The sequence below is a fragment of the Cicer arietinum genome, chromosome 2, assembly GCF_000331145.2.
Source record: "Cicer arietinum cultivar CDC Frontier isolate Library 1 chromosome 2, Cicar.CDCFrontier_v2.0, whole genome shotgun sequence".
Classification (NCBI taxonomy): domain Eukaryota; kingdom Viridiplantae; phylum Streptophyta; class Magnoliopsida; order Fabales; family Fabaceae; genus Cicer; species Cicer arietinum.
In genome coordinates, this window is record NC_021161.2 from 2,710,307 (window position 1) to 2,734,328 (window position 24,022).

Sequence of the window (24,022 nt, forward strand, 5' to 3'; positions counted from 1 at the left end):
CTTTTAAGAAATATAACATTATTACTTTTTTCTTTCTTTCTTTTGTGTATATGCATTTAACTCTTATGACCGCACAAGATCCTTTTTCATTGATAACTCTTACAACTTTATCTTTTTTCTAATAACTACTATGTTGCTCTAATTATGGTATCTGTATAATATTGGTGCTATTTTTTAATAAATATCTTAGCGATTAATTTGTTAGTGGAGATCGAATATTTGATGTATTTTTTTAATATTTTTTAATTTATTAATCAAATTATCTAGACGAGACGAGACTACAATTAATAATGATTTGGTTAATTATCAAGATTTAAGGAAGTGAGAAGATATTATGAGAGTTGAGAAATGCGTATAAAAAACAAATTAGTCTGAGTATATATAGAATACAACCACAACAAATTAGTCGAGAAGTAGAAGTGTAGGTTGCAAAAACGGATTCTCAAAGCTTCGAAATTTTGTCTTTAATAAGAAGATAATGATTAAAATAAATTTGTTTGAATAAGAAGAAAGTTCAACTTTTAAAGGAAAACTTTTTACATATATTTCTTTATTTTTTTACATGATAAATACACGTTTCTATTTGTACACCTCTTATAATGGTTTTTTTTTTTTTTTTTTTTATAGAAAGATACACACCATATAAAGTTACAAACTCCTCCACGTTTCTATTTATACTTTTATCTATGTAAAAAACCCTCCTACCTAATTAAAACCAAATCCACTCCAGATATGACTAACAATTTTATTTTCCAAAGAGGACGGCTATATGGGTTGACCATATAAATAAAATCAACATAATAACTTTTTTTTTGGTACTTTTTTATTTATAAAAACTCTAAAAATTCAACCAATCTTTAAACAAAATTAATTTCAAAAAAATTCGTAATTCAAATATTCAAATAAATGTTTATCTATATCTCTAACAACCAAACAACACCAAATCCATCAAATAAAGAATTCATACTTTAAGATTTGATCGTCAAATCACCAAGATATTTACTAAATCTTGATTGTTTTTGATGAATTTGATAATGTTGGAGATGAAAATATGATTTTATTTAAAAAAATTGATGAATTTTCTGTAAAAAAAATGTTAATGTTGATATTTTAAGACATAAATCATCAAATCGTTACTTAAAATTAAATAAATGACGAAATCAAAAAAAATAAAATAAATGACTGCATTGTTACCTAAAATTAAGTTAAGCGCATAAAGTATTTTACTTAAAAAAATTAGGATAAGAGGATGGTGCCTCAATCCAAATCTTCTTTCAATAACACTAGAGAAGATCTTATATCTAACTTTTTATCGTTAGATCAATATCTAACTTTATAATTGGTTTAAATTTACAAAAAAAAAATTACAGGAACAAAAATAAATAAATAAATGCTAACCGAGACTAAATATATATTTGAACATTTTTTATGATAATCGGACAAACAAATGATGAAATATAAGATTTCAAATGTCTAAATAAATTTTATTTTTTATAAATCAACATTTATTTGTCAAATTACTATTAAGAAAAACTTAAATATATGTTTAGTCTTTGTTATGGTTTTTTTAGTTTCATCTCTATAGTTTTTTTGTTATTGCAAATTTAACTCAAAAAATTCAATTGCTTTTTATAATAGTCGTTGCAGTTAATGACTATTAAAAAAAACTGACGTGAGAAAAAGATAAATAACAAACAAACAAAAATACAAATTTATATATATTTAATTCCTATAAGTTTATGTTTTATTTTTTTTATTTTTATCTTTGTAAATTTATATTTTTAGTATTCACTAACAGAGTTCTTTTATTCACAATTTCAAAATAAAATTAATTTTACAGAGACAATTATTTTAAAAAAATTACATAAAAAAAAAAACACAAACTCATGCGACCAAACATACATTTAAAAAATATATATATATATATATATATATATATATATATATATATATATATTTGTTGCTCCTAGAGACTAAATTCTCTATATGGCCCATTTGACGGAGATGATAGAATAGAGACATGATAGGATAAGGAGCAGGATATAGACAACATAGGATATGGATATGATAAAGAGTTAGCGTGTCATGTGTTTGATGTGCACATGATAACAAACTTGATAAAACTAGCTTATCATATTCATTATTTGATACACAACAGATAACCAAATAATATGATTTATATTGTGATAAAATAACATCAAAATAACATTCATATATTTTTTTATAAAAAAATTAAATAATTTAGAAAGTAATTTTATATACTTGAAAAATTAAAAAATGCTAAAAACATATATTATTAAAACTTCCAACATAAAAGTATCAACATTTTATTATTATTATTCATCAATACAAAATAGAATATCAATACATCATAACACATAACATAGACAACAAAAGAAAATAATTATTATTTTCCATCAATTTTTTTTAAAATATCAATCAAAGTTTATTATTAGTAACTATATACAAAAACAATTAATATAGAACTTAAACATCAAAAATGATAAAGAAAAATGGAAAATATGAAAAGAAAAAAAAATTGAAAATTCTCTGAATTAAAGATTGTTTTTTCTACTTTTCAATATGAACACAAACATAACTTTTATGTAGTAAAATAAAATAAATTAGAGAATAACCAAAAAATAGCATGACAAATATAAAAAGTGAAAATCAATCAAAAGTCAACAATTATAAAATCAACTTAATATCAACAACAGAAAATATTATAAATAATATTATAAATATCAAAAGTCAACAGTAAATTAAAAATCAACCTACCAGTACATTTGAGTAGACTCATAATTTGTACTATATTCCTCTCTCTTTTATAAGAAACTATTACTTTTTTATATATATTAAAAAAGTAGTTAATAAATTTAATATGTAGATCATTATAAATAACATTTGTACTTTCTTTTGACAAAAAATAATATTTATATTTAAATGTATCAAATTTGATTTTTGATATTTTAAAATAAATAAATAATTATATAAAAATATTTTTTTGCAAAAAATAATAAATACACTGAATAAAAAAAAATACTTATATTTGAAAATAATTTATTTTCATAAATATTTATAAATTAAAGACATATATAGTAATTAATCTCTATTGCATAACTCGTTAAAAATTCGAAGTCAATTTTGTTTTTCCAATCAAATTTTCTATATATATATATAGAGCAAGATTTTAGAAAGAAAAATCATATTTAAATAAATCATAATATGCCTTTCATTGTTAGGAGCAATTATTTAATATTATTAAATTTCATTTATATAATTTCCATTAAAGTAGTGAGAATAAAATATTGTATTCATCAAATTTTTAGTATATATTATTGCTTTGGACAATGGTTGCCATATGCTATAAACATTTATTTCTTTCTTTCTTTCTTTCTTTCTTTCTTTCTTTCTCCTTTACAAAATAGATAGAACATGGCACAACAAGAATCATTAAAAATTGTTGAAGTTTGTAACATTGAACCAATTCATGAAACAACAGAATCTTTTCAATCTCCAACCTCACTTCCACTAACTTTCTTTGATCTTTTATGGTTAAGATTTCCACCTGTTGAAAGACTCTTCTTCTATGAATTCACAAAAAACTCAACCATTTCTTTCTATGATTCCATTCTTCCAAATCTCAAACACTCACTTTCACTCACACTTCAACATTTTCTACCTCTTGCTGGTAACATTATTTGGCCAAATGATTCTTCAAAACCAATCATCAACTATGTAGTTGGTGATTCTGTTTCTTTCATTGTTGCTGAATCCAATTCAAGTTTCAAAGATCTTTCTTCTGATCATTGTGATGCTTCACAAAGATATCACTTGATACCCCTTTTGAAAACTTCTTATGAAAAAGCTTCTTTGATCTCAATTCAAGTCACTTTGTTTCCAAACTTTGGTTTTTGCATTGGAATCACCACACACCATGCTGCTTTAGATGGAAAATCTTCAACCACTTTTATGAAATCATGGGCCTTTATATGTTCTAACTTCGATCAGACTTTACTTATTTCTCAGTCGAATTCTGAATTAGCAGTGCCAATTTCTTCTGAAAAATCACAATCATTACCTGAAAATCTAACACCTTTTCTTGATAGATCAATGATACAAGATCCTAACGGAATCGATGAAGCATTTGTGGAAGCTTGGATGAAGCAAGGTGGACCAAACAATAAAAGTCTCAAAGTTTGGGATATTCCTTGTACAATGAAAAATGATGCAATGAAAAGTTTATTTGAACTAACACCTTCAAATATTCAAAAGCTTAAGCAACATGCAAAAAATGAGATGAAAAAAATGAATGTTATAAATTTGTCATCTTTTTCAGTTACATGTGCATATGTGTTATCATGTTTAGCAAAAGCAGAAAAACCAAAAGTTGATAAAGCTATTTTCATATTTAGTGTTGATTGTAGAACAAGATTGGACCCTCCAATTTCTACTATGTATTTTGGAAATTGTGTTGCAGGACAAAAGATTGTGTTTGAGACAGAGAAATTAGTTGGTGAAGATGGATTTTTTGTTGCTTTGGAAGAGATTAATGAAAGTTTGAATAGAGTTAAAGATGGTGAAGTTTTGAATGGAGCAAAAAATTGGCTTTCTCATATGTTTAAAGGAAGTGAAAGTACTAAAATTTATTCTATTGCTGGATCACCAAGGTTTGAAGTTTATGGTATTGATTTTGGATTTGGAAAGCCTAAGAAAGTTGATATGACTTCAATTGATAAAACAAGAGCTTTTTCTCTTTCTGAAAGTAGGAATGGTAATGGTGGAATTGAGATTAGTTTGGCTTTGAATAAGGAAGACATGGAAGCTTTTTCTTCCCTTTTTGTTCATGGACTTGAATCTATTTGAAGTTTGAATTTCTTTTTTATTTAAAAAGTTTAAATAAATTGAGTTTAGGAATTTGATCATACTCACAACAAACCACTCACAAATGATAAGTTTGAAATTTTAGTACTAGTTTGAAGGAAGCATAATTTGTTTGAGTATGTTTTAGGCAATTTGTGTTAGAGACTTTTTATTTTATTGGATGAATAAATGAAAAGTGCAAACATCTAGAGATTCTCTTGAGCTAGAGTACCCTTTGAAAGATGTATTCTATTTATTGGTTGTAATTCATTGGTGTAATTTAGTGGATTAAGAATGTTGGAGATTAAAATAAAATTTCAATAAACATGGTGGTGTGGTTGAAATCTAGTAATGTTTATAATAATATGACCAAGGTGAAATGCTAAGGAAGTTTTTTTTAGTTAAATACCAAAAAGTTAAAATACATTAAATCATGTAATTAGGATAAAGTAATATGTTTTTTTTCCTAAACAAAATTAATATGTTTCTGCTATATATAAAGAAAAATTAAATAAGTTATTTGTTTTTATAAATATACTATATTTTGTTTTTTGTTTATCGAAAAAATTTATTCAAACAATGGTCCATCAAATATTTTTTATCAAAAATTTTGGTCCCAACTTTTAAAATAGTTCATATGTATCGTTTGAATTTTAAAATTATTTTTGTATACATGTGTAGAATATTATAAGGATCTCTCCTATAAAAATTTAATTTTTTTTTAATAAATGACGAGTTAAATATGATTGTTTTAGACTTTTAGTATTTAAAAATTTATATTTAATTTATCTTTAATAAAAATTCTAAATATTATAAAAAAAATTCTTATAATATTCTAAATATTTTTACAAAAATTCAATTGATACGCATGACTTTATTTAAAATCACATACAAAAATTGTTCATAGAAATATTTAAGGAACAATTGTTCAATGAAATATTTTAGTGAAACTAAATTTTTTATCTTGTTCATGATGTAGATAAACATTGCAAAACTACCTACTTGAAGTCCCACAACATGCAATATTAAAAAATTTATTATTTAATTTACCTTTTGAAGTTCAATTAAAATATAGATCATAAACATTTACCTAAGAGATTTATGTTCTCATGGTTTTGTCTTCTTACCAAGTTTCTACAAATACATATATAAGATATTCCTATGAAAATATATTTGATAAACTGGGCAAGAAAGATTGTATAAGAAGTTTTTCTATCAAATGTTACTTCAATAACAGTAAGAGTTTGATCATAGAACGGTAATTTATTTTTAAATAAATATATAAAAAAAAAATTAGTTTTTAAGGTTTGCTCAGAATGCATTTGAAGAGTAGCTATGAAAATTAGATTTTAAGGAATCTTAGAAGTGAAAACTAATAAATACTTGAATCAAATTCATTGAATATTTTAAAAACCACCCATATGATATCCCTTCTAACAAAGCAACATCAATCAAAATATATGTTTCAACAGATTTTGTGAAAATACTTCCTTCCGTCTTAAATATAACTAAAAGTGGAGTAAAAAAATATTTATGTGTTTTAAATTTAAATTAAATATATTAACTAATTTTAAATCAGATACGTTAATTTTTTACTCTATTTTTGCTTAAATTGAAAACTAGAAGAAAATATCCGAGTGTAAGAGTTGCTTATTTTGTTTCTTAACTCATATGAATGCAAATTTAGTCTAACATGATCACTACACTTCAAAAAGTTGTTTATGCATTATTAAGTGACTTTGTTCTATCAAAGTGCTTTTATTGCTGTTTGGTGAGTTTACGTGTCATTTATTTTAGCAAGGTAATAATTATGGAACTCCATAAAGGACACAACTAATAGTAGAAAACAAAACAAGATTGATTGGGGTGTTTAGAATATCGCATGGTAAACAAAATACTATCTACCAAAATAATAATAATCTTTAATTAAATAGGTGAAAAGACTATGATTTAAATTATATATTTTTTAAAGAATATTTACTAGTAATTTTTTTCCTAATATTACTTAATATGATTATGTTACTTATTTTTTATGTCAAAAATAAGTTTAAAATATAATCAATGAACGATCTTAAATATGTCAATCCATTATAAAAAATATAGTTTATTTTCCAAAGAACATAGTATATCTCCTTTAATTTTACATAGTCTTTTGTTATTATCCTCACCGAATTGTACAATACCCTTTTAATCGAGAATTGATGTTGGTTGGATACAGATAATCTTGACATAATAGTACTTTTGTTAATTGCGTCCTATATTATATAAAGTTTTACTTTTGTTTGTCATATTTAATAAAAGGATTTCGATATTGAAATTAAGTTTTACTCTCGTTTGGTTTGTTTAATTAGTCTGATATGACTCTTATTTCATGGATCTTTACTACTTGAAACTCAATTCACTCAAAACTTAATCTTGTGTATTTTTTATTACAAAATCGTTGTGACCATATTTTGTTTTATGGTTGAACATGCTATATATTTGATGTCTAAAATTTTGAAGAAAAAGAAAAGTGTATACATTTGCATCCAGATTTATATAGCTTCAAGATGGACATACTATAAGTGTATGTTTTATTCAAAAGGGTATTTGGTCAATATTTGGTTTAGTGTGGCTAGGGATGGCAATTAGATCCATACTTAGTGGGTACCCGCAAAAAAAAACCGACAATGGATAGGGTAAAAACCTGCATAATGGGTTTGGGTAATTACCTGCAAAATTAAGCGGGTATGGGTATGGGTACGGGTACTATAGTACCCACTCCGTCCCGCCCCGCACCCGCACTTATATAAATATATTATTTATTTATTTAGTTATTTATTATATTAGTGTTTAGTTTAATTAATTGTTTTCTTTTTATGTTTTAACATCTGTTAATATCATTGGACCATTACAATATTTATAATTGAAACATAAACGTTTGCAAAATTTTTAAGAATGTGATTATGATAAATAGTAAATAATTGTGATTTTATAACTAATAGTTATATCTTATTAATCGTGACTTTATAATTATACTTGCAACTTTGTATCAATTATCTCAGATAATATTGTCGTATGACTTGCAATTTCACAAAATATTATTATAAATATTTAAATATGTATTGTAACGAGTGTTCATTTAAAATGTTGAGTTAGAAAATATTTTGGTTTATAATATTTTATGATTGAATTTAAGATATTTGAATAATTTTTAAATTTAATTACAATAATATCATTTATTTATCGATTTTTTTTAGTTAAAGTGTGGGTAACGGATATGGGTACGAGTACTTAAGTACCCAGAGGGTAAGGGTACGAGTATTAAAGTTGATACCCAAGAGGGTACGGACACATGTATGAGTATTTTTTTAAATTGTGGGTATGGGAACGGGTACTATAGTACCCTACCCCTTCTCATACTCTACCCATTGCCATCCCTAAGTGTGGCCATTATGATTTGCTGTTCAATGATTTTGGTGAATAATTGTCTCGGTATTTATGAATCCTCTTTTAATGATTTTAAAATCATCGATATCGAGTGCATTAAATTGTAAATTAGTATTTGAAATTTTTTATAATTTTTTGAAAATTAAGGATTGAGATGTGGTTATGATATAGATTTAATTTGATTTTGGTGATTTTTTAATTTTCAAATAAAAAATTATTAAATTTTTCTATATGGATAATAAAAATGTCAAAAGACACTCATTATATGACATCACTTATTACCAAAGTTTAATTATTGCATTGAGAATACCTCTTATAGTTAATACATGCAATTAAAAGATTGTGAAGTGATGATCCGTTTTGTGACTTGTTTAGTATTTTAATTTACAAACAAAGATAAGTTGTGCACATATAGGATAATTTATTTTTAATCCTTCAACTATTTGACCAAATTTAATCTCTACATGTGATGTGATGATAAACATATAACGATTATAAAAATTTATTGTTTATCAATATTAATTAAGTTTAATTGCAATTTTGATCCATTTATTATTAACAATTCACAGAATTGGTCATCCTATTTTAAAAGTCGACAGTTTTGTTTTATCCCTCAGATTTTTGAACTAAAAATATGTTTTTAGCGACATGACATACAATTATATGATATAGAACCATCTAGATGCATTAATTATTCATGTCATTAGTTAAATTAAAAATATGAAAAAAATTCTAAAGTTGAAAGCTAAGTTTTTACAACGTTGTATTCAAATTTCAATAATGTTAATTATTTTATATTGTCGTATCATATATCACATTATTTAAAGCATCACACGTCATTATTTTTTAGTTAAAAAATAAGAGAGAAACCAAAATTGTCGACTTTTAAAATAGGGAGACCAATTTTATAAATCAATAAAAATAGGGAAATTAAAATTATAATTAAATCTATTAATTCTTAGTGTTTGATTATTACCACAAAATACAACTAACAACTAATGTTATTGTCAAAAGACATTATATAAATGTTGCAATAGGTATTTTGGTGAGCATATTTTGGTACTTTTGCTCTCTTTAAACTAATGTTGCTTAAGTATATTTAATTAGGTTAATTCTAAAGGTTTCTAATTTTTTGTGTTAAAAAGAACATCAATCTTGTTATTGGATCTAAATCTTGTACAAGGATAGATAAACTCTAAAGTGTGAAATAAAAGAAAATAAAATAGTGTTCATTATTCAAAACAAAACAAAAAACAAAAGATAAGGTTTTCATTATTTAAGTATTTTTAGATTGATGATTTAAGTTATTTTTTTTAGATTTTCAAAAACTAAGCTTTCACTCTTATCTAATTTTTTATCTCTTTAGTTTCTTTTAATCACTATATTTCTTAGTCTCTTGGTCATTTAATTCCTTCTTCTATTCTTCACCATCTATATATATATATATATTTCTAAAAAGTATTTTAGATTTAAAAAATTGAAACTACTTCTGAAACTTTTCTCATCCTAAAAAATTACACGGCAGTAATTTCTTAGAAATTACTCTGCTAAAAGTCAAATCACCAATCGTCTTGCAAAAACTCAAACCAACATTTTTTTTTCATGACTTTACCGAGGATATTACCCAATCCTTAGAAATATTTTTCATGACATTTTTTGCTCAAAAATTATTTTGGACGAAATCGATTCTTAGAAAGTTATTCGAATGTAACTATAATCACATCACAATTATTCTTATAATCTCAAAATAACAAAAATAAATTAACATGACGCAACTAGGAATGACAAATAGACAAAGATCCAGTACGTATTCACACAAAAAAATCACAATTGATAGAGTAAAAACTCGCATAATGAGTATAGACATAGGGACGGATAATTACCCGCAAAATTAAGCAGGTATGGGTGCGAGTACTATAGTACCCACCCCGCCACGCATCCGCACTTATATAAATATATTATTTATTTAGTTATTTATTTATTTATTATATTAGTGTTTAGTTTAATTAATTGTTTTCTTTTATGTTTTAACATCTATTAATATCATTGAACCACTACAATATTTATAATTGAAACATAAACGTTTGCAAAATTTTTAAGAATCTGATTATGATAAATAGGTAAATAATTGTGATTTTATAGCTAATAGTTATATTTTATTAATCGTGACTTTATAATTATACTTGCAATTTTTGTATCAATTATCTTAGATAATATTGTCGTATGACTTGCAACTTCATAAAATATTATTATGGATATATTAAATATGTATTGTAATGAGTGTTCATTTGAAATATTTTGAGTTAGAAAATATTTTGATTTATAATATTTTATGATTCAATTTAAGATATTTGAATAATTTTTAAATTTAATCCCAACAATATTATTTATTTATCCATTTTTTTAGTTAAAATGTGGGTAATGTATGAGTACGGGCACTTAAGTACTCAGAGGGTAAGGGTGCGGGTATTAAAGTTGATACTCAAGAGGATACGGACACGAGTATGAGTATTTTTTTAAATCGCGGGTATGAAGACGGATACTATAGTACCATATTCAAACCCTACACATTCTCATCCCTGGGCGCAACAAACTAAATGATAAGATAAATTCTAGTAATGTGATCACATCATGTTCGTCACTCGTCAACTTCATCTTCAATTTTATCTTCTCATACCAACTCATCATCTATTTGCACAATATGTACAACCAGAAGCAGCCGCATAAAAAATAAAATAAAAACAAGTGAGAGTTTAAAATGTCAATAATATTATCATTTTTTTTTTTGCAAAAATTTCAAACAAAACCCATAAAGTTAATTATCATTATCAATATAATGCAAATTTCATCAAATTCATAACTTAAATCTTTAAATAAACTCATATTTTCATCTCTAACAACATCCAATAAAGAATGAAAATATGAGTTTATTTGAATATTTGAGTTACGAATTTTATGAAATTTGTATTATATTGAAGAATATAATTAATTTTATGGTTTTTATTTGAAAAATTTGATAATTTTTTGAATTTTTGAAAAAAAAGAAGGATAACATTGTTGACATTTTAAAACATAAAAGATCAAATTGTCACTTAAAATTAAAATAAAAAATCAAATCGGGAAAAAAAAAAAAGATAAATGACTAAAATGTTAATTGAAATTAAGTTAAGGAACTACGAGTGTTATTTGGCCTATAAAATACATTTATACTAATCATCAATTACTTCTTGATGTAGTGCCAATTAATTATAGGTTGATAGAAGTCACGTGCTACCATGCGATCAAAAGAGTCTTGACGTCATTTACTTTTTAGCATAATTTATCTTTCTAGTCATTTACTTTCAATGTAATTTACATTTTACGCACTTTACATTTCAATTATTTTAATTTTCTAATTTTCAGGTATTTTATTTTCATGCACATTGATTTTAAACTCAAGTTATTTTCACATCAAAGTTAAAATCGGTGTTTTTTTAAATTACAAAATTATTTTTAAAGATATTTCATCACATAATATTTTAGAGTGATCCGAAGATTTTTTCATACTATATGAGAAAAAGGTGTTATAAATGAGATAAGAGTTCAAACGATATAGCGACACTAATTAAACATCTCACTTGAGTCACTCAGATTTGACACAACGAGTTTCCCGATCCACTAGGCCACTATTTACACAACTCATTTCATTTTTCAACTGGGTTTTGATCCACATCTCCAAATAATATGTCGCCTAAGTAATTTATTCTCCTACTCCGCTATGTTGCCAAAAGCCTCCAAAATAAACTTTTAAATTGGTCAATCTAGAAGCAATTCTTTTTTTGATCAAAATATGCATGAAGGTTAGTCAATCTAAAGAGCATTAAAGGTGGGAGAAGAAACTCTCATCATTTTCATCACTCTCCTTAATAAATTCAAGTGGGTTATACCATCTCGCTTTTGTGGATGTTAGCTAATGAAACTCTAATGTAAAGATATAAATTCTTTTTTTAAAAGCAAAATCATCTCAAAATACTATTTGCTTTAAAATAAAATAATAACTTTACCTTATAGATTTTATAAAATAGTAAATAAGAGTCATAGTTGTTATAAAGAGTAAGCCCAATGCATAAACCAAAGTAAATTCCTAAAACAAAATTCTTGACTTTTTACTACTAAAAATAAATTTTAGCTGGTGTTGACTTTGGAAACTCGTAGAAATTATCACAACAAAGCTCGAAATCTCCAACTGAATGTTATTATACTTTCTTGCATTTTCATCAATTAAGGGGTGGTGTATAGCTCAAATAAATCAATAGTAAGGATTATCATCCCAAAATAACATATATACAAATATAAGATTATATATATATATATATATATATATATATATATATATATATATATATATATATATATTTAACGAAGAATATTTTATTAGTTAATAAAATACTTTAAAATAATTAATATAACATGATAGTTATATACTTGAATCATTTTATAATTATATTAAATATGTAATTAATTATTTATATTTTTAGTGGATAATGAAATGTTGTAAGTGATTAATAAAATGTGTATACTTATAATCAATACATCTCGTATTAAATAATATTTATTGTATTAGAAATTATATAATTAAATTAAAATATATTTTCGAAAAAATATATTGAAAATAAAAAAAATTATAGATTTATTTGGAGATTGTTTTTATAAATAGGTCAATTATTTTAATACTGAAATATTAAAATATAAACAAAAAATCAATTTAAGAAAAAAAAAAAAGCAACATACACAACCATTCACTGCCGAAACCAAATTTCTTATTCTGCGTTTCTGCTTCGTTTCTCATTTCCTCCATATCGGTCAAGCAAAATAGTACGCGGCACACTTTTCTTCTTCCTTACTTATTTATTTATTATTCTAACTTCATGTATTTGTATTTCTTAACTAATTAAGGATTTATATCCTTGTATTACTAACAAATGGGACACGAACATTTGACTCATCTAATTCCTTTCTATTTATTTATTTTGTTGAAATAATTTTAACACAATTTAACAAAATATTTAGTGAAAGTAATTAAATCATCTTACCCACATACAATTCAAAGAAGTGATAATTAAAAATAATAATAATAACAATCACATAATTAATTACTAAGAGAAAAATATAAATGTAATTTAAGATACAAAAATCTGAATTTTACACTTGATATCCATAATATTTTTGTTTTTTTATCATTTCACAGCGAGTAGAATTTATAAAAATATAATATGAAGAATTCACTCAAAATAATAATAATAATCTATTATGAAGAACGCTAATGAATATATTTAGCGTATTATTTAAGAACTTATGGGTGGCAACTTTTAATGTAAAAGTAATGCATCTTTCATTGAAAAAAGTGTTGTATTTATTACATTGACAAAGCTTTTAAATTATTTCGTAAAAAGTTTTAATTTATATTTTTGTTAGTATCAAATATAAGTAAAATTTGTTTAATTTAATTATATTTAATGCTATAATTCCCTTTTAATTCATGCACTAGTAGACTTTTTTTTTCCAATAGTTTATTTAATTGTCATGGAACAAATTTTCATGAACGATTAAAGGATACAATTCCTCAACAAACAAAACCTTAAATAATACAATTTTCTTTTATTATTTTGAGAAAATTAAACAAAGCTAACTACTTTTTTAAAGGATGAATTTTTTGTTGTTGTTAATATATGAAAACGAGTGGAGTATTTTAAGGACGTGGGTGAAAAACTATCTAGCAACCATGAAAACTCCGATGTTTTAATTATAGAACTCACAAAGTAAAAAGAAGTTGACTAAAAGGAGATAAATTTAATGTCAAAAAACTTCAAATCAATTGTAGAATTTGTTTTGTTCAAAAATTTATTGATAAGAATAAAATGCTTAAATATATTTTAGAGATTATAATTTTATATTTAAATTTAAATATATTTAGGATTTAAAATAAAATATTATTATGATATAATTTATATTTAAAATTATTGTTAGAATATTTTTAAGATTTGATAGAATTTGTTCTTTATTTTAAGGATGTGATATATTTTTTAGTTACATTTAAATTTTTATATAGAACGATAAATAAAAATACATAATTAAGAATTTTCTCCACCTACAAAATATCTTATATATATATATATTTCTTCTTTTTTATTTATTAAAAAGAGTTATATTAACTAAAATAAAATATGAGAATGAAAACTTTCAGTCTCATACATCAAAAACAAATCTAACAAAGACAAATGTGTACCGTTTGAACAAAACAAAAAAACTATTGTGATCAAGTTGAGCTAAATAATGAGCACATTTATTTGTTTCTGTTGAAAGAATAATAAAGTGGGTAAGTTCAGTTCGTTTGATGCAATATAGAGATAATCTCTTTGTAGAGGATAAGGTAGGGAGTAAACTAAGCACATATTTTTTTGATCATGGAGAGGAGAGTCATGAAGTCACCTTCTAAAATAACTTTATGAATACCTTGATCACGAGTCAATAAAACACCATTGCAAAAAGTTTATAATTCAAAAATTAAGGAGCTACTGGCTGACATTTCCCAATAGAAACCACATATGAACTGACCATTATGGTCGTGAAGGATTCTCCACAAGTTGAGGAGCTATCAATATAGGTGTAAGCACCGTCAACATTCATCTTCATTACCCTACGGGGATTTAATCCATACTTTTTGGTTAGGGTTATCAAGTTCTGCTTAAGAACCTTACTTTTGATCAAAGAGTTATGATTAAAGTTAAGGTGGTTAGAAATTTAATCCCACAAATCACTCTCCATCTTTGTACTTTGAGAATCAAAAGAGTTTCAATTTTTCCATAGTTCATTAACTGTCACATTAAAGAACATTTGTCTAATGGATGTTTTCAATTTCGTTGTGAGTAAGATTCCTTTCAAGTCAAGTATAAATATCAAGGCTAAAGAAATTACTCCAAAATTCAGACTTAATAACTCTATTTTAAAGTAGTTGAACATCTTCACAATCTCTCACAACGTGCATAAGGGTCTTAGGTGCAGAGAGACAACGCTGAGAGAGATCTTCGAAGGCCATGCTTCTGTGACATCTTTTAGTATTTGTCAAAAGTTTTTCATGTACCATCTTTTAAAGTGTCGTCCTAACTCTGATTGGGACCTGTCAACTCCAAACCTTCTTGAACAATATTATCGAGTCAAAATTAGTCTCATGGTTTGTGAGGTTATTATAGGCTAACTTGAGAGTAAATTGGTTGTCAATAGTTGACAGCCATATGAGAAAATTTAGAAAAGTGTCGATTATCGATTGAATTATCTCACAAATCAATTCAAGCAGAATTTATTGAATTTATTTCATTTCCAATTTATACCAGTGGTGTAGCTCGATATAAACAACCATATATTTTTTCAAATGCACACAGAAATTCATCAAACATGATATTTTGAACAAAATAAATCATACATACTAGCCCTGAAGTTTATTACTGATAAATCTGGAATAAATTATAAACAAAATAATTAAATTACACATATTAAAAATATCATTTATATTTCATTCTAAAAAAGTATGAGTTACATTTATTTTTATTATTTCAATTTGAATGGCATAACACTGTTGATGAGATAGAATGGAAGGTATGAAATTGTGGTCTAGAACGCCTAATAAAAACTGTTGGACTTGCAATTAATTCTCTCCGCATTTAGACGAGCATCGTATAAGTTAATTAATCGAACTGAAGTTGTTAATGATTTTTAATTACAAATAAATCGTATTTATATTAATTTTGATTTTAATTTTAATTGAATAATTCTTAACTAAATTTTACTTATTTTTTTATCCTGTGAATTATAAAGGTTTATCTTCACAAGAATTAATAAAATATTTATGCATTTGTACATGTCTGGGTCATTGCGTGTATATTTAAAAATCTAATTTTAAAAAATAAATATTAACTTTTAAAAATAATTTTAATAGTGAAATAAATATAATAATTGAAGGTTTAGATTAAAATAAATATTAAAATTTTGAAGTCACACATCTTTCAATAAAATTGCCCTCTTCATCTATTAAGTTTTAGTATGGTATATTTAATGTCACCATCAACAAAAGTCCAAATTTTTTATAGTTGATCAAAATAGATGTTTATAAAATCTAGAGATAATTCCAAAACTTCTATAAAAAAGTTAGTTGATAGAAAAATTATATACTTCATTTAAAAAAATTAGGGATAATATTTATTTGATATAAATTTATTAGCCAATAAATTATATAACTTATTTATAATTTATTTATTAAATATTATTTTTCTACACTTCTCTCTTATATAGTATATAAATATTCAAAAAACACACAAGTAATCAAATACATATTTATCTTTTAACTAATTAAATTGTGACTAATTATATTTTAACAAATTGATTATTTAGAAACATTTGTCTCATGTATGGTTTCTCCCATAATATTATTGGACAAATCATATAGTTTATCTATGACTATATATTTATCTCATATATAATTTCTATATAATATTATAATTAGTGTATTATAATATTTTTCAAAATTTTAATTAGAATTCATTCAATAGACAAACTAATAATAAAACTTTTAACAAAATAATTAATAATTATATTTTAACTAATTGACCAACAAAAAATATTTTATCTCGTGTTTTGTTTATATAGGAAATCAGACTTTTTCTAATTAACACAAGATAGTCTTGCACAAGTTTATTTTATACCATTAAGATTTATAAGTCCCATCAAATCTCATTTGATCTAATTGTGGGACTTATTAATCTAATTGTAGAAATAAATTTGTGTGTGATGCAAAACTTATCTTTGTGCACCATAGAATTAACTAGTAAAATATAATTGATTCATGAAAAACTTTCTTTTAACTAACATATTAGTGGTAAAAGACACAATTGCTCTTGTAATTAATTGATCTGTGAATTACACGGTTCTTTTTTAATTAATCAATCCATAAAAGATTATTTTTTTTAAAATTATTTGACCATTGGAATTCATTTTTGTCCCATATATAATTTATAGAAAAATATTTTCTAAAAGTTTGATTTAGTTCAGATTTCATGAGAAAATACTGCAATCTCATTCGTTAAATCTTTATTGATCAAAATTTGTTAAACATAATGTGTGAAAATAACTTTTTTTTTTTTATAAAAAAGTTTTTAATTTTTTTAACAATGACAATTACATTGAACTAAATAAAACAGATCTGTTATTGCAGAATCCAAATTAAACCAAACCACATGTTTTTAATTGGTTTTGATTTTTTATTTCTCCCTAATATTGAACCAAGGCGTCAAATAAACTTATTGAATAATTTTTAAAATTTTAATTAATTAAATTAAGTTAAATAATTAAATATATTATATATTTAAGTCAAGTTATTCCAGTCCATGTTAATCATGTACCACAATATATGTTATCATTAAAATAATAGAAAAAGACATTCTACCAAAAAAACATATAAGAAAAAAAAATGATTGAAGAGAAAGAAAAAAAATGATGTAACTTTGAGAGAGAATGTTAGGATTAATAATTTGATATAGTTTATTTACAAATTGACAATCTTAACCTACAATTTAAACATATAGGAATGTGAAGAAATGCTATACATACTTTTTCTATAGTAATTGTTTTTATATAAATAAATAGTAAATAAAAAGTAATTAAAAAAACATCATAAGATTTGGAAAATATAAAAAGAGGGGGAAATGGTGGAGAAAAAGATGGTGAAAGATTGAATGTAGTTATTTTTAATTTTAAATGTGAAACTAAAAAGAAAAGAAAGTAATAAAATTATGAAAATTCAAGAAAGATAATATAATTAGGAAAAAAATAAAAAAATTATTAAACATAAAAAACTAAGAGAGATGAGAAAAGTAAAAAGAATAAAAAGTGATAAAAATATAAAGTAAGAGAGATAAAACAATATGATAAAATATAGATAAGTAAAAGAGAGAATAATAGAAAGTTAAAATTTTAATTTTTACAATATGTTAGAAAATTAGATTGAAATAAGATGATAATAGTATGTTGATAATTGAATTATATATATAGATAAGAGGATTAAAAATATGTGGCTTCATAGGGTTCTTGAATAACGGGAGTATTGTGTGTCATGCATTGGTGGAGACAAATACAAAATTCATAAATTATAACTGATAGTACTTGCAATTAATACTCATATATTAGCTGACATGTAATAAATTACATCTGTCACTTGTACAAGTTGAATCTACAACATTGTCTAGCATTTTCAAGAAATCATAATGTCATTCCTATGTCGGCACCTGTATATGTCATATCTTTAAATTTCATTTACTTTCAATCATAATGGTGACAATAAATACACATTATACAATTGGACCACATCTGGTATCAAAACATGTAGAAGATGATAAAGATAGGGTTGAAGAAAAGTGATGAAGATTTTTTTTTTTAATTAAAAAATAAAATTTACTAACAATGATTTTACATAGTTTGTTATCTTTGATATCTTTTTAATAAAATGATTTACTTTGTATTTATATTGTACATATTTTAAAAGACAAATAACTAATTAAATAAAAATATAAAAGTATTAAAACTAAATAAAATAGGATGTTATTATTTTATTATATAATTTAGAAAAAACTTAAATTATAATTTAATAATTCATGATAGTTATAATGTCAACAACTAAACCAATTGATATTTTAATAATTTAATAGTTAAATTTTTTTTGTGTATCAAAGATCAAAATGACATTGTAATATCCTTATAAGATTAAAATGAAATTTTACCAATAAAAATAAAGTATTTGATTTTAATTTTGCCTATATAGTATGTTTTGGCCAATGGCTACACACTTATCTTTCTTTCTCCTTGACAAGCTAGATAGGCCATGGCACAAGAAGAATCATCAAAAATTGTTGAAGTTTGTAACATTGAACCAATTCATGAAACAACAGAATCTTTTCAATCTCCAACCTCACTTCCACTAACTTTCTTTGATCTTTTATGGTTAAGATTTCCACCTGTTGAAAGACTCTTCTTCTATGAATTCACAAAAAACTCAACCATTTCTTTCTATGATTCCATTCTTCCAAATCTCAAACACTCACTTTCACTCACACTTCAACATTTTCTACCTCTTGCTGGTAACATTATTTGGCCTAATGATTCTTCAAAACCAATCATCAACTATGTTCTTGGTGATTCTGTTTCCTTCACTGTTGTTGAATCCAAAGCAAGTTTCAAAGATCTTTCTTCCAATCATTGTGATGCTTCACAAAGATATCACTTGATACCCCTTTTGAAAACTTCTCATGAAAAAGCTTCTTTGGTTTCAATTCAAGTCACTTTGTTTCCAAACTTTGGTTTTTGCATTGGAATTACCACTCATCATGCTACTTTTGATGGAAATTCTTCAACCATTTTTATGAAATCATGGGCCTATACATGTTCTAACCTTATCCAGACTTTACTTTCGTCTCAACCGAATTCTGAATTAGTAGGACTCATTTCTCCTGAAAATCAGACACTTAAGACCGAAAAAAATACATGTTTTAACTTTGGTCAGACTTTACTTATCTCTCAGCAAAACTCACAATCAACATTATCATCTTTATCATTACCTAAAGAACTAACACCTTTTTGGGATAGATCAGTGATACAAGATTCTAATGGAATCAGTGAAGCATTTGTGGATGCATGGATGAAGCATGGTGGACCAAATAATAGAAGTTTAAAGGTGTGGGATTTTTCTAGTAAAGTGAAAAATGATAAAGTTAAAAGGTTGTTTCAATTAACACCTTCAAATATTCAAAAGCTTAAGGAACATGCACAAAATGAGATGAAAAATAAGGTTCATTTGTCTACTTTTTCAGTTACATGTGCTTATATGTTGTCATGTTTAGCAAAAGCAGAACAACCTAAGGTTGATAAAGTGATTTTCATATTTAGTGTTGATTGTAGAACAAGATTGGACCCTCCAATTTCTCCTATGTATTTTGGAAATTGTATTGCAGGACAAAAGATTGTTTTGGAGACAAAAGACTTAGTTGGAAAAAATGGATTTTTTGTTGCTTTGGAAGGGATTAATGAAAGTTTGAAGAGAGTTAAAGATGGTGAAGTTTTGAATGGAGCAAAAAATTGGCTTTCTTATATATTAGAAGGAAGTGAAAGTACTAAAATTTATTCTATTGCTGGATCACCAAGGTTTGAAGTTTATGGTATTGATTTTGGATTTGGAAAACCTAAAAAAGTGGATATGACATCAATTGATAAAACAGGAGCATTTTCTCTTTCTGAAAGAAATGATGACAATGGGGGAATTGAGATTGGATTGGCTTTGAGTAATCAACAGATTCAAGATTTTTCTACTCTTTTTGTTCAAGGACTTGAATCCATTTAAAGTTTGAAACTTTGCTACTAGTTTGAGGGAAGTAAATTTCTTTTTTAATATGTTTCTTGCCATTTGTGTTTGGGAGAAAACTTTCTTTTGTAGTTTCAATAAATGAAAAATTGCTAGAATTAGTCTATTACCTTGAAATTAATAGTGTTATTTTTCTGCTAGTAGTTATATCAGTCAATCCTTTTTAATTTAATTAGAATAAGAATGTGGAAGATCAAATAATTGTCTAAAAAATTATTTATGTTTAAGATCAACATATATATAAAGAAGGTGGAAGGACTCAATTATGTCTTGGATATTGATTTAGTGTTTACTTACTATAGGTTCGAGCACCTAATTTTGGATGTGTCTTTTGGACTGTGGACTATCAAATGATGAGAAATAATCAAAATTAATTGTGGAAGAATAATTAAATATCTCAAAAATATGTACAAGAGGGAAAGAATTGTATTCAAACTTGTGGAAAACCAACTACATTGAAGAAATATGTTATTGGTCTTTCCTTTTTGTTAATGCTCAAGAAATATCTTGAAATTTGTACTTTATTAAATTAAATTTTGTTACAGAATATGTTTAGACAATATTATTATTTTTATCGTTATGTTAAATTTAAATAATAATAATTATTATTATTATTATTATATTAATTTAATAATATTATTTTAAATAATAACATTTATTCAATTTGAGGAATAATAATATACTGTATAATTTAAATAAATAAAATATTTGTTTCATATAAAAATAATAATATTTGTCATATCTCGACTAATTAAATGAGACCAAATTTAGATTCACTAGATATCTAGTATGTCGACTCATAAGTTAAGATCAAACCTAAAATCTAAATAAATTTAAATTCATTAGGTACATCATATCTCAACACTAATTATCTTAAACTAATTTAGATTCGGTAGGTACGTCGTGTATCGACCAATTAGTTAAAATAGAACTTAAACTCTAAATTAATTGTGATTCATTAGGTACATCTAGGGTGTGCATGATTATTTTTATTTTTATTTTTTTTATTCATATAAATTAAACTATATCCATTTTAAAATCATTAACTAAATTCATTTTTTTTTTTGTTTAAAATCGGTTATAAAACCGATTGTAAAATTGGTTATAGTTAAATAATTGGTTTATGGTTATGTAACTGATTTTGACAAATTCAATTTTAAAATCAATTTTTTTTAAATCGGTTAAAATCCGGTTATTTTTTAATTGATTTGAAAATTTTGACATTATATACGAAAAAACTTGATATAACTTGTTAATTTCAAGAATTTGATACATTATGAAACTATGATGACAAAACTACGAGCAAACTTGAGCATATTCTTCTTTTCATTACGTAAACAAATCCTCGCCATATAATCTAATCAATAATTAGTGTATATAAATTACAATTTATATACCTAATAACTCCACAATCAATATCACAATCCAAATTTGACATTCGTCTTAAAGTAAAATGGAAGACAAAAAAATATGAGAAATCAATAAATGATTTACAACATAGTGAAATATTGACAAAATATAATATATAACATTTATAGAAATATAAAATAAAAAAATGGTTAAGTTTATATAAGATGTCAAAAGGAAAACATAAAGGAAAAACTGAAGGTATGAACTTTAGTTTATAAAAAAGGGCAAATATGTTTTATAGTAAATAAGTTTTTTGTTGTAAAAAGATAAGAGTTTTTTAAGGTCATGAAAAATGTGAAATTTCTACTGAAAACTCGTGTTATAGGAGGAATGATACAAAGCTTAATACATGTAGAAATGGAGAGAGAAAAAGTATTGTTACGTTATGCAGAGATTGAAATGTAGAAAATAAAGAGATACATGAAATAATGGAGTTAGGGTTCAAGAATGATTATCCTATTGTTGTCGTAGAAATTAGAGAAAAAGCAACAATTTTTTGCTGTTGCGTTAGTGAGAGAAAGATAACATCTTGTTAATTCAATTTAAATTGTATGTAAATTACAATTTAGAGAAAGGAATTAGGATTGCAAGAAAAGATTTATGGTTCAAATCTAAAAATAAAAATATGAGTAGATAATAACCAAATAAAATCCAAATCTAAAAACAAAACATTAATGAATATTCAACCGGTTGTAAATGAGTTGGATTATAACCATATTATTTTAACCGAATATTTAAAATTGATTTGGACCTCATAATCGGATTTTTTGGATAGCCCTATATCATATATCAATTTATTAAATAAGACTAAACCTAAACCCTAAACTAATTTAGATTCACTAGCTATGTGATGTCTCAACTAATTAGTTAAAATCAAATCTAAACTCTAAACTAATTTAGATTCACTAAGTAGTCACATCTCAACTAATTAGTTAAGATCGAACTGTCGAATATGTTTTTTGAAAAATTATATAACTATTTTTACTAATATGTATTTATATATTTGATTAATTTAAATAATAAAAATTGTTTAAGTTAAATAATTAAAAAAATTGTTTTATATAAAATATAATAATATTTGTCATATCTTAACTAATTAGATAAGATTGAACTTAAACCCTAAACTATTGTATAGGAACGAGTGAGGTTGAGAAGCTTGAATTAGTATTTGTGTGATCAAATTATTGCTTTTATTTTTCATGGCCATTTTATATTTCCTTCCTTTGTACTATGTTGGTCTTTAAGACTATTTCAATTCCGAAATTATTGTATCTTTTCTAATTATTGAAGTTTGTATTCGAGTTTTTTATTGAATAATTACAATGTTATCTTTGTATACTCGATTTTAAACTGTTTCAATTTTAATATATTTATTTATTTGGTTATTTATAATTATATTTATTTTAAATTACACTTTAATTTCAATTCATAAGTCAAATTAAATATCGTAATTAAAATAGTAATATAAAACTATTCCCATAATTAACAAAAATAGCAATAAAATTAATCATTGTATCATTTTAAATTCATCCATCCGTCGGTCATTTCATATATGTAATTTTATATATATATAAATATAAATAAATTAATCCATTATTATGCATGTGATTTGTTAGAAACCAAACACAAGGGTGAATATTAATATTATGTTTTCAAAATAAAATTTTAGATATATTATATTCAATTCGTTATTAACAAGTTAAACAACAAGTAAAGTGACCAATTAAAAACTATGGTATAATATAATAGCTAATTACAAATTAATCATTTGACAGTAGTTCAATTATCAGTCAACTTATTGTTTTCAATATTTTGTTTTGTTAAAAAACAAATGCTATCACTAATTTTAACAGATGCATTAGTAACACCACATATTGTTGA

The 24,022-nt window shown here is 24.3% G+C and overlaps 2 protein-coding genes across 2 annotated transcripts; both read left to right on the forward strand.

Moving 5' to 3' along the window:
- Nucleotides 1-3,367: 3,367 nt before the first annotated feature.
- LOC101513417 (phenolic glucoside malonyltransferase 1-like) lies at nt 3,368-5,140 on the forward strand. The gene has a single exon (XM_004507246.4). It carries the CDS (start codon nt 3,436-3,438, stop codon nt 4,864-4,866), a length of 1,431 nt encoding a protein of 476 aa, XP_004507303.1. The 5' UTR covers nt 3,368-3,435; the 3' UTR covers nt 4,867-5,140.
- A 14,007-nt stretch (nt 5,141-19,147) lies between these two features.
- Nucleotides 19,148-21,006, forward strand: LOC101513090 (phenolic glucoside malonyltransferase 1-like). The gene has a single exon (XM_004507245.4). The coding sequence runs from the start codon at nt 19,199-19,201 to the stop codon at nt 20,708-20,710; it is 1,512 nt and encodes a 503-aa protein (XP_004507302.1). The 5' UTR covers nt 19,148-19,198; the 3' UTR covers nt 20,711-21,006.
- The last annotated feature ends 3,016 nt before the right edge of the window (nt 21,007-24,022 follow it).